This window comes from Saimiri boliviensis, chromosome 18, assembly GCF_048565385.1.
Source record: "Saimiri boliviensis isolate mSaiBol1 chromosome 18, mSaiBol1.pri, whole genome shotgun sequence".
Lineage (NCBI taxonomy): Eukaryota > Metazoa > Chordata > Mammalia > Primates > Cebidae > Saimiri > Saimiri boliviensis.
The window spans coordinates 27,208,610-27,221,569 of NC_133466.1; the positions used below are offsets into that span (position 1 = coordinate 27,208,610).

At 34.1% G+C, this 12,960-nt stretch overlaps 1 protein-coding gene across 7 annotated transcripts in view; it reads left to right on the forward strand.

The window, feature by feature from the left end:
- SAMSN1 (SAM domain, SH3 domain and nuclear localization signals 1) overlaps nucleotides 1-12,960 on the forward strand; it is a 330,513-nt gene that overhangs the window by 261,054 nt on the left and 56,499 nt on the right. For 4 of the 7 annotated variants that reach the window (XM_074389480.1, XM_074389481.1, XM_074389479.1 and 1 more), the window contains one exon: nucleotides 1-12,960. This exon is cut by the window's right edge and continues 19,835 nt beyond it. The exons of 1 other annotated variant lie outside the window; for it this stretch is intronic. In XM_074389480.1, the coding sequence (XP_074245581.1) occupies nucleotides 1-153 (153 nt within the window). In that variant the 3' untranslated portion in view covers nucleotides 154-12,960. 2 more of the 7 variants (XM_010344881.3, XM_010344882.3) reach the window with 2 other exon arrangements.

The window sequence follows — 12,960 nt, forward strand, 5'->3', positions numbered from 1 at the left end:
AATACTGTATTTTTTGGTCGTGAGAAGAATATGAAAATGTGGAGAGAGCACAGTCACGTAAAGGTAAGAATGGGCTTCAATGGAAAGGCTTTATGTGTGTGTCTTGCCTTCTTCCTACTGTGTCATTCTGCCATGTACCTATGCCAATCTTAAAATTGTAAGGTAGGGTGGTATTGACAGGAATCAGTTACACATAGTTAGCTATATGTTTCATATAATTAGGAGCTGAGCAAATAAGATAAAGATGTGCAAATGTTTTAAAGGGCAGGGTGAAGGAAGAGTTGGAGTTAATAAAAATGTGAAGAAATATAGTTGGCAAAACTAGGCTTTGTTCCAATAGCTACATACAATTACCAATAAGACACAAACCTAAAGAGAGAAAGAGATTTGGGAGAAGGGTAGAAAGGATGTCAGCTAATGTTCTGGATACTAAAAGGTGAATGGAGAATTAGAGCAAGTTGCAATCTCAGAAGCTGTAGACAAGGAGGCTGCAATAAAATGAGTCAGTGTGTACCAAAGAGTCCCTGAGAGGCTCAGCCTTTGAAGGCAGCAAAGAAACTACTTTCTTTTCTCCATAGTCCAGCAGGGCATGGAAAGATTACTATCTGCAGACCTCAGTATTCTCAAAGAAAAGAACTCCAGAAACTGTCATTTGAGGGTCTTCTGATGAAAATCCTTCCTTGGGGTGGTTGTGGTGATTCATGCTTGTAATCCCACCACTTTGGGAGACCAAGCAGGAGAATTACTTGAGTCCAGGAGTTCAGGACTAGATTGGGAAACACAGTGAGAACCCATCTCTACAAGAAATAGAAAATAATCCAGACATTATGGTGTATGTCTATAAACCCCAGCTAATTAGGAGGCTGAGGTGAGAGGATTGCTTGAGCCTGGGAGGTTAAGGCTGCAGTGAGCTGTGATTGTGCCACTGCATTCTAGCCTGGGTGACAGAGCAAGACCTTATCTCAAGAAAAAAAAAAATAAGAAAGAAAATAAATAGAAAACACAGGCTTCCTTGCTACTTGATTACCTGCCAAGCCTACCCATTTACATAGAACTTCCAGCTGGGTTTTTCATACCATGATCATAAGACATTTGACAGCAGCCTAAACATGAAAGACTAAAATCAAAGCAAACAGAAGTCAGAATAAATCAAGATAATGAAGGAAATACAAGGAAAATTCTAAAAATGATAATTAATAACTTTAGAAAGATAATAGAACATATTCTGTGTATTTACTTGTTACTACCTAGTGTTTATTTACTATGTGCTAGACACTTTTTCAACAACTCCATAATAAATAGTGTCTTTTAAAATTCTCATAGCAATCTCTTTCAGGCATTACTCTCATGTGCATTTTATGAAAAGGACTTGTCAAGGGCATCCTGGTAAGTGACAGAATTAGGATTTGAACCTAGGCAGTGTAGTTAAAGTTCACCCTCATAACCATTACGTGTAACTTCCTTTCCAAAACTTAAGAATAGAATATTATGAAAAGGAAACAATTAGCATTTCTGAAAACTAAAATTCTAGCTAAAATAAAATATTTATTATTGTAATTAGTAGAAAGAGTAATGGAATGTTCCTGGAAAATAAAAGAACAGAGAGCATTATCATAAAATGAGAGTATCAATCCAGTATGTTCAATATTGGATTGAACAAAATCAGTTTCCAGAAGGAAAGAACAAAGAGAGATGAAGAACTTATCAAGGGAACATAAGCCTGAAGAGAAGTTGTTAAATAACCCATATCAAGACACATAATATGACATTTTAAAATATTCCAAACATACAAGTAAAATACAGAAGAAAGAAAAATAAAGGGAAAGACAGTCCATATACAACAATCCAGGAATCACAATGGCTTTTGCACTTTTCAACAACTTCAAAAGCTAGAAGACAACTGGAGAAGCCATCCAAATATTGAGAAAAAATGATTTCCAGGATAGAATTCAATTTCAAATCAACATAGCATTCAACTGTGAAGGATCTACAAGGACATAAGTGCCCTCTTTCTGTTATGGGGATGCGTTTCTGCAAATGCAAGAGCAGACAAGAAAGAAACATGATATGAGACCGTAGCCAGAGAGGACTAGAAGCGATTAAGGAGAAATTCCATTCCATCCTCAGTGGAGAACATCTAAACTACATTAGCACACGTTAGAACAGAAAAAACATCTAAAGTGTTTGAGCATTTGAAATGACCAGTATGACGTTTGAAATTAAATATTTGAGAGAAATCACCTGAAATATTTGTCAGAGTATTTGAGAAATAACAATATATAGAGAGCCAATCATATAAATAGAAAGACAGTTATTGATTCCAAAAATAGGCAACAAAGAAACATGAAGCATTAAACACTATTTGTCTCAGTCATGAATGATATTATTTACATCATGATAATGTAAATAGTGACTAATGATTTAACAAAATAATTGTAAGGGAGTTGGGAAGTGAGAAGAGTACAAAATTCTCAAGGACAAAATCAGGAACCAATCAACAATGCCTAATGCATAAATCAAAAAAATACTGGTCTATTATTTAGAAAAATATATCTAACCAACTAGAAACTTTTTTTTTTAATATTGGAAGGATCAGGAAAAGAGTTGAAATAGGAAGTCTAGGCATAGAGATGGATGGGGAGGGTGCTTGTGTTTTCTAACTTTTTTAGTGCAAGCATTTTATATTTGCAAAACTTTAAATGACATTTAGAAATGTAGAAAGTAGCAATATTGTAGAAATTTGGCGATGATAACCACAATTTGGATTTGATACTGAGGCAAGCAAAAAAGCAAAATTAAGAGCCAAAGATTGAGGGAATAATAAACACTCTTTAGAAACAGAAATTGGAGAGCTAAACCTCCAAATCAAGGAGAAAATGGAATGTGCTTATGGCAGCAACTTTATAGGTAGATGCCTTATCAAAAACAGGTGACTTAGTTCATTGGACTGCTATAACAAAATACCATAAACTTGGGGTAGCTTCCAAACAACAGAAATTCATTTCTTACAGTTTAGAGGCTGAGAAGTCTATGATGAAGGCACCAGCAGATTTCTCTTCTGGTGAGGGCCTGTTTCCTGGGTCATAGATGGCATCTTCTTGCTATGTCTTCACATTATGGAAAAGCAGTAGTGAGGGATGTCTCTCCAGACTCTTTTATAAGGGCACTAATTCAATCCATAAAGGCTCTGTCCCTATGACCAAATTCTCCCAAAAGCTCTACCTACTATCACCTTCCACCTTGTAGGGTGAGAATTCCAACATACGAATTTTGGGACCACAGAAACATTCAGACCCCAGCACCAAGGAACTTCATAGAAAGTAATATCATCAAGTGTGGATAAGTCTCATTTGTGCTTCTGCTCTGATTACCTACACCCATTTTTGTAAGCATAAAATTAGAGACAATGATTATCATCGAGGGTAGACTTGAGGGCCAATAAGTGTCACAATGAGGTCGCTTGGGTTGGAGTAGGGCCAGACATGCAGATTTGTCCCCATGGTGCTGAGTCTTAATTATAGAAAAGGGTTCTGTATTGGTTGTAGATTTACTGGTTCCAAATTTTTTTACACATGTAATGATGGAACCAATTCTCTTTTCAACCAGCAGCCAACAACTCAATATTACCCTCCCCCTATCCCTTAGCATTCCTGACCCCAACAGTCAAATTAATCATTCCCATTTTATGCCAGGTATTTAGGTATGCCAAGACCTAGTTGTGACATAGAGCGATGGTTATGAGCTGAGGCTTTGGACTGAATCCTGACTCCACCACTTCCTACTGTGCAAACTAGACATGCTACCAAACCCCACTGGGAAGTTGAGGATGATAACATTAGTACCAGCTCATGAAGATTTTTATGAAGATTATATTGAAAATATTTATAAAGCACACAGCAAAATTTCTATTATGCCATAAACACTCAAGATGACAGTAATTATTAATATTCCTAACTTGGAGAATAAGATTACTTCATGAATATTATAACTTTTAATCACAAATGGATTAAATTTTATCATTATTTATAATGCCAACCACAAAAATTGACCCTTACATGATTTTAAAGCCACTTAGAAAGGAAATAATAGTAATTTATTGAAGTAACGTGAGTAATCTGCATTCATTTTGAATCTTAAACTTTGTCAGCCTCCCTAATTTTTCCATTCACTTTGGACTGATATTACTCGGTTTTGGTACTTTGTCTTCTCTTACATTCAAACATCTTGCAAGGCATACATGTAATCTATGGAGTCCTTTGTCTCTTCAAAGCAGTTTTATCCCGTATGAATCTTTAGGTTCACCATTCATCTTAGAATATTGGTCCTTTTTATTTATCCCAATTATCTATTTCTTCTACAACCAAGATAATGAAATAATATGCTACATTATCTTTGGAAATTTAAAATAAGCAGTAATATTCCCAGGCCAGGCTCTCCAAGAGGCTTCCCAAGATATCCAGGGTTTGACTAGCAACTCTAACTTCTCAGAAACATAGTATTTTGAGCATATCAAGAGTGGATCTTTTTCTGGGAACACATTCTAATTAACCACAATGGCAGTATCTAAATTTATAATGAGAAATAGCAATCACAGATTCCAGATACTTGATGTCCGTATGAATGCAGCCTTTGTCTCCTGTAGACATGTCTACCCAAGGAACCAAATCATCATTTATTCATAGAGCTTAAAATCAAAACAAAGGGACATAGTTAAACACATTTTTTGTTTGCTGAAACCCAGCTAAAATTGCATGTCTGGAGAGAAGATACTCCAATTTCACTGTGCTCTCTTTTTCTAGAACTCACCATTTTCCTGAACTAATCTTTTTCTTGAGCTCGCTTTTTCTTGAATACTTGAATGGATACTTCCAGTATTCATCTCTGTTATTGTCCTTTTTCTATGTGAGGTAAATGAATTCAGATTCTCCCTAACCTCCCTAATTATTTAGAAGTGGTTTGGACATCACCTCATCACTGTTAGTTGAATGTGTAGGAACACTCTGCAATGAGACTCAGGCAAGGCCTTATAAGGAGAATTACCAGGCAAAATATTAATTTATCATGTAGACTTGAGGCAGGTTTTTAGAAGAAATTAATCCTTGTGATAGATATGCTTGATTTCACGTCTTGTTGAAAACGGCAAACCTCGATAGCTCCCATCTTCTTTCCACTTCCTGTTAATCGAATCAGAATTTTATCTTCCCCTAATCTCCCCAAAACATGAGCTTGTCACTTCTCAGAGGAGGTCACCAGGAGAAGCAGAAAATCGACTGCACAGCTTTTAAATTAGTAACATATTAGAATGGATTTCAAGAGCAGGGTAGAGGCTGGGTCCCTTAGAAAAAGGAATTAGTAAACAGGAACTCTAGAGATAGAATGGGTAAATGACTTTAGAGAGTTAGGAAATACAGGAGATTCAAGAGGAAGGAACTGTCTCCCTACTTCCTTCACCCCTCCCATAGGCCAGGGGGAATATCCATCCCATCGTTTCTCTTAAACTCCCAAATCCGAATAAGGAGATGTTGAGGTATTTGATCCACATATGGTAAGAATAAGCGAGATAACTGGAGGAGGGTACAACACCCAGACCCCTCTATATAGCCTTGCACCAACATCTGAATTATTAAATACAGAATTGCATAGAATCTCATCAGATGCCAGTGTGTACTTATTTCAGAAAGCCTTGAGTAAGGTAGAGTTTGTATGATATTGTAGGATCTCCACTTCCATGAAGCCACAAACAGGTAGCAACACAGTATCATATCCCCACTCAACTTCTTTGTATACAGTTCTCTTCCCTGTACTATAGAAAGAAGCCTCGTCTGATGGGGCCAAAAAGAAGAGAGGAATTATCAAAGTTAAATTACTTTTATGATTGACTGCTTTTCTTGGTCATAGATGACTACATTCTGCAGGCTTGCATGGAATGCAGTTCTTTTTTTTTAATAGAATAATTTTCTTATGTTAAATGTTAATTTCAGAGTTGGACGCTTGTGATGACAATCTTATTTTGCTTATTTTCAATTTCTTGAAAGATGTCTTTCTGTTGTCCTCCTCTAACAAAGCGCTTGAGGTAGAGTCAGGAGTATTTTTGGTTAGAGTTAAAAAAAATTGCTTTTGGTCATAGTTGTCCCAGCAATACATGAAGGCATACACAAGATTGTGCTCAACCAACTCCACATGTTAGAGAAGTTTTAACTATTAGGGCAATGCAGAGAATCTAGTTTGATTCTAAAAGATTTGACTTTAAGCCGGGCGCGGTGGCTCAAGCCTGTAATCCCAGCACTTTGGGAGGCCGAGGCGGGTGGATCACGAGGTCGAGAGATCCAGACCATCCTGATCGACATGGTGAAACCCCGTCTCTACTAAAAATACAAAAAACTAGCTGGGCATGGTGGCACGTGCCTATAATCCCAGCTACTCAGGAGGCTGAGGCAGGAGAATTGCCTGAACCCGGGAGGCGGAGGTTGCGGTGAGCCGAGATCGCGCCATTGCACTCCAGCCTGGGTAACAAGAGCGAAACTCCGTCTCAAAAAAAAAAAAAAAAAAAAAGATTTGACTTTAAAATCTTTCATCTATTGAACAAATGTACATGTCCTAAAATAAAATGTAAAGTAGGATTAATCCAAATTACTATCTAATTGTATTCTTCAACTTGATTGTAAGAGGTAGACAAATGTAGATGGAGATCCTCCATGTCTCAGAATTGAGGTCATCACTTTGGATTTCCCATGATCTCTAGTTTCCTTCTACCTATGTTTAAATTTTATGATTTGTGTTTTAGCAATACACTAAATAAATATTTTTTGGATTGCTAAAACAATTATTTTATGGCTCACCTTACTTTCCTGAAAAATACACCTTGATCTCTGTCATTTGACTGTAATTTCTTTAAAATTTTTACACATCATTCATGACACAGAGCTAGTACACAAAGTTTCATCCTGTCTGGGATGTAAGATCATTCAGGTATTGTAAAGCACCAAGACGGGGCTTTTGCAATTTCCCTATTTCAGAACACATGTTAAGCAACAGGTTTCCTACTGGTTAATCATGGCCAGGAGTTAGGTGCGCTCAACACTGACTCTTCACTTTTGTTCTGTCCATTTGTGACGTTTGAGCTTGCTAGATCACTCTGTCACTCACTAAATATCTCGGTGTCTTCCATAAAATAGTACAGAATTGATAAAAACATTTTGCTACCGTGTCACTTGATCTTTTTGGAGATCAAGACATTTAAGATAGTTAGGTAATAAATGGGATCTCAAATGTCATATCTGTCCTTTAATCACCACAAAACATTTTTCTTGAGTGAAAGAAAGATTGGAAAATTCCTTTTTCACCTGTACTTGAAGGAAAATACTTATTTTGTTTACATTTTAAATATTTTTTCTAACGTTGACAATGCTGAAGTGCCTAGAGATTGTAAATGGAAGTTTTTTTTGTTTTGTTTTGTTTTGTTTTGTTTGTTTTTTGTACACACTGCTTGAATATAACACTTTTTTAAAACTGCATCTAGTCCAGATGTGGGTCTCATAAATGTGAGTGTACTCTATTCTTTTTAGCATTGTATTATAGAAACATTGGAGAAATATAACAAGCACCACCTCAAACTTGTTAAAACTTTATGCCCCTTTAGGGTTCACAAACATTATTTGACATAAAATATTACTGAAATGATGAATCATCTAATAAGTATGTCCCTTATTGATATTTATTTTTATTGTCAACAAAACTCTTAACCATGTAGTAAGTACAAGCATTATCATTCTCATTTTATTGACTGAATTCCAAAATTAAATTTTTATTTATAGATGAAGAAAAGGAGGTATGGAGGGTGCAAATGGTTCACTTAAAAATGTATTTTTTATGACTTTCAATTTCTTAAGAGATTTTCCTAGCCTATTGTCTTAATCCAAGCCCAAACTGAAAGTCTAAAGGATGTATTTCTAGAGAATTACCCAACCTTAGCATTCTCAGGTTTTCCAGTGTTATCTGTGTCAGTATTTTGAAAATACTAGCTCAATAATTTTGAAAAATAAAAGTCTGTTTTTATTATACAGTAATAAAATAATAGGCATATTAACCATAATCTTGAAAAGCGTATTCCTTCAATTCTGTAATAGAACAAAAACAGGTTGCTTTTAGCTAGTCAAGAGATTTGACATATTGTCAAACAGCACATAATAGATGATCAATTTAATATTTATTAAATGAACTATTGAAATTTGAATCTTATTTGTTAAATGAATTAGTAAAATTTGAGCCTCAGGGAGGAGGGGCTTAGAGGTATGTTTGAGAAATAGAATTAAGTTTGAGAAATAGAATCAGTTGATTTGTCACCCGGACAAGCTGCTGATTAAGAATATGGCACTACTGCTTTTCAACTCAGAGGATTTATAAACAGAAATCTAGGTTTATTTTCTTAATCTGGGTTGTTCAAATAGAACCAGCATTTCATATATTTTGCAAGTCTCCCTTTGGTAAATCCCCAGTTAACAAGAAAGCTTGAACTTCTTGCTTTTACTTCTGGGTATTTTGATTTTGACATTATAATAAACATTTTACAACCTTTAGTTTGATGAGGAAACTCTTCATAAGTCATATTAACTCTTCTAGTCCTATTAAATAGATAACTCTGGGTGTTTTATTTGGAGAAAATAAAACACCCAGAGGTATCTATTTAATGGGATCATCACCAAGAAAACAATCAGAATATGGCGTAGTTTGTAGCACAAAGACATATGGTTAATTGGGGATTCTGTTTAATTGATTTCTTTGTCAACCAGGACTTTACCACATCTTAGTATATTAGAAAAGTAACATACGCATAAGCATTTACTTTTGGAGTCATGTTCCCATTTATATTTAGAATGGGCCTAATCCATATTTTAAAGTATATTCATACATGCTTTAGGATTAATATTGTTTAAAGTCTAACTTATCTTCTAACAGTGTTTATTTAGAAATATAAAACTGACTACCTTGAGTATTCTTTCATGTTTTTAAAAATAATAGCCAAAATTTCAAGTTTTATTTCAGTTATTGGCTCAGATTTTTCATTTTTCTACCTATGGAATGCATTGTAGATTTTTACCTTTACATAAACCAAGAAAATGAGTTTTGTTTTGGAATCCTTATGGCTCTTATAACTGCAGGTGTGTCTAAGTGCAAGACTTGGAACATACCTCATATAATATAGGAAGACAATAAAGAGTTACTAAAGAATTACTGTAAGAAAAAAAAATTACCCACGTAAATGTTGAAGTCATATCCTGACCAAAGGAGGAAGTGGCGGGTCCCTGGGCTCAACCTTATCTGATGCTGTACGTTAGACAGCACACTGCTGACTGTTTTCAGTTGTTTCTGTAACAGCAGAAGGTGCACTCACTAGTAGTCTGAATTCAACATGCTCAAGAGAAAGCCGTCCAATGTTTCAGAGAAGGAGAAACATCAAAAGCCAAAGGTAAGGTAATTTCATACATAGTTAAATAAAGTCACGCTATTTAATAGAAAATAAAAACATATATGTGTTTGAACACACACAATGTTCTAATCTGTCAGTCATAAATCAAACATAGGGTTTAATGCCTTATGGCAAATACAGAAAAATTAAATTGCAAAGTTAGATTTTTAAATCACACCTAGCAATTATTGTCTATGTAATTTTGTCTTGCAATGTATATTGGAACATTTACATCTGTAAATGAAGTTTGAGTTCAGCTCAACTTCAAGAAAATCAATTTAGTGGTCTCTGAATGTTTGATATTATAAAATCTCCTTGCATGTTTTTAATGAGTGTGAGATTGTCAACGTCTATTAAATACTCTACTGAATGAATTTTATCTCTTAAAAAGATTAGTTCTTCAAGATAGAGTTATGAGAAGGTTGTAAAATGGAAATGTCATGGTTAAATAGAAGGCTTTTCTCATTTCTGAATGTTAAATTATGATAGCTTGTTGTAGAGACGTATATTTTCTATTCTCTCTCTTGAGCGAATGTTGTTACTACACAAAAAATTGGGCTGTGTTTTGAGGAGCATCAAAACCCCATATATTGGTAGATCTGGCAAATTGGTAATATGTGGGATGTTACTCTGTTCTTTGTCTTGACAACAAGTGCTACTTTTAAAAATAAGTATAACATGGGATAAAGTTTAGATTCTATTGTAGGACTCTAGATTTATTAATAACATAAAACAACTGTTCATAAAGTACCAATGTCAGAAAGTTTCTCCAATACCTGTCCATTCCTTTTCTTAGGTAAGTACAAGTTTTAATCTCTTTCTGAGATAAACAATAGCTGAGTCCAGATATTTTTAAAGGATTTACTTATCATCTATCAGTCTTTGTTAGGCACCCATTTTCAGAGAAAGAGGTTGGTTTCTTTCATTGGTTATGACCTTTTACATTGATGAGACATTGAACAGTGGTCAATATTTTGAAAGTCTTTGGAAGTTACCATCCAAGTTTTTCTGAAGAAAACAAAAATAAATGATTTCCAATCTTTGGAAACTAAGAATCAATGATTTTCAATATTAATCCTTTCTGACACAAATGCATGATAATCATGACAATGCATAGACAAGCATCTTTAGTTTAAAATATAGCCAGATAATGTATCATAATTTCTTTTTCCCTAATAGAAGAAAAACTCAAAGTAACATTTTCCAAAGATTACAAAAAAAGTTTTAAAACATGACTTGTGCTTCTATTTAAGATTAATTTAATATAACATTTACTTGATTGAATGCAACAAAAAGTTGAAGATCATAAAAGCTGATATGGAGAATGATATTCCTCAAAGTATTTAAATCTAAAGATAGATTATTAAAGATTGTATTATATAGTGAGTTAGTATCATATTTATGACATTAAACTATTTTCAAAATGATACTTTATCATTATTTGGCTTAAGAGCAGTAACTATTATAATACAGGTGGAATACTGTTAATCTTGACCTTCTTATTCATAAAATAAAAAATATATCTGAAAAAATACACATCTTTGAGCAAAACATCAGAGAAAATAGTCACATTGAAAACACTAAGTTTTGTTGTGAATGAATTCTTATTTTCATTACACATATGGTTCATTCTATGTGAATTTAAAGAGATGTGAGTATAGAAGCACAGGTATATTTTTTATACATTCAACTGGATCCTTTTAACATGGAAGTGATATTTTTCCATTTGTAATTATGTCATAAAATAACTCATTTCCTATTAATTCACATTTATTTTGCTGGGTAATTTTCTTTGCATATTATATGAATAAAGAGCAGTATCTGGCCAGGTGCATGGGCTCATGCCTGTAATTCCAGCACTTTAGGGGGCTGAGGTGGGTGAGTCACTTGAGCTCAAGAGTTCTGGACAAGCCTGGGCAACATGGCAAAACCCCATCTCTACAAAAAATGCAGAAATTAGCTGGGCATGGTGGCACGTGCATATAGTACCAGCTATTCAGGAGGCCAAAGCAGGAAGATTGCTTGAGCCCAGGAGAGTTGAGGGCTACAGTTAGCCGTGTTCATGCCACTGCTCTCCAGTCTGGGCAACAAAGCAAGACTCTTTCTAAAAAGAAAAACAATTTGCAGAGGTGGATGTTATGATGATCCCTGTAAATAAAAGGCTCATAGTAAAAGGAGTGCAAATCCTTTCATTTACTGAAAAGGAATCATGTCTAGAAAGGGTCTATGTCTAGAAACAGAACCCTCAAAAAATTGGTCTGAAATATAGGGAACCATTGTCTTCACTGATTAACTACACACCAGGCATTAGGTTATATTTCCTAACCCAGAAACATAAACTCTTCATACTATACTCTCAGAATTTCTGAAAGCGATTTTCTTTCTTTTTTTTTTTTTTTTAATTATAAATGCTTTAGTAGGGTAAAAGGTGACAATATTAAAAAGGAAGAAAATATGTAATTATTTAGCTTTTGTTAACTGTCATTGCTTCTATTTCAAGCTACCTATGGACAATTCAAATGCAATGTGTATTATAACTAAAGTTACCTCAAATAAAAATGATGAAGCTTTTCAACTGAAAATTAATGGAAAAAGATTTTATTAGTATTTTCAAATAGGTCCTACAGTTACGAGAAGGCTCAAACATTCATGTATATAACATGTAGCAATAGATTTTGAGTCCTATATCAAAAATAATTTATTTTCTTACGTTCCTAAAACTTATCAATAAATATATTCATGAATTTAAAAAGAGTAAATCCAAATACATGTTAAAATGCAGTGTTACCATATGTAGTCTTATTATTAGTGTACCCCCTTTTTTATCCTTTATTTCTCTGTTTTTCTATTTTTGGTATAGATTTTCTCTTATGAGTTACTCATAATTAAGATCAGAAACATTCAAATGTATTGTAAGACATTTATAGTATAGGCTGAGAGCCAGAGATCAGAGATATTCTGTAACAGAAACTGGTAAATTCTTGCAGAATTATTACAAAAGAAATCCATTGCATGTACTGGAACGTTAATAACTTCTAAGGGTTTTAATGCATGTCTCAGAACTCTTTACTGTATATAGATAAATTCCAAATTTAAACAGAAATAAGATGAATAGTAGTTAAGTATTCTATACTTAGGTTAATCACACACACACACACAGGGGAATTGAGAACATATTTATATGTATATGTGTGTCTATATATATGTATATGTATAGACACACATATATATGTTTTGTACCTGTATTGAGAGAGAGAATTGGTAAAAAAAAAAATACATACACACACACACACACACACACACACACACACACACATCTGTTTCCTTCATGTTGAAGGGGAGGGCTACTTGTACATTATTGTAATTCCTTAGCTAAACTGGAATATACATATATATATATATATATATATATATATATATATATATATATATATGATTCAATTACCTCCCACTGGGTCCCTCCCACAACATGTGAGAATTATCGGAGCTACAAG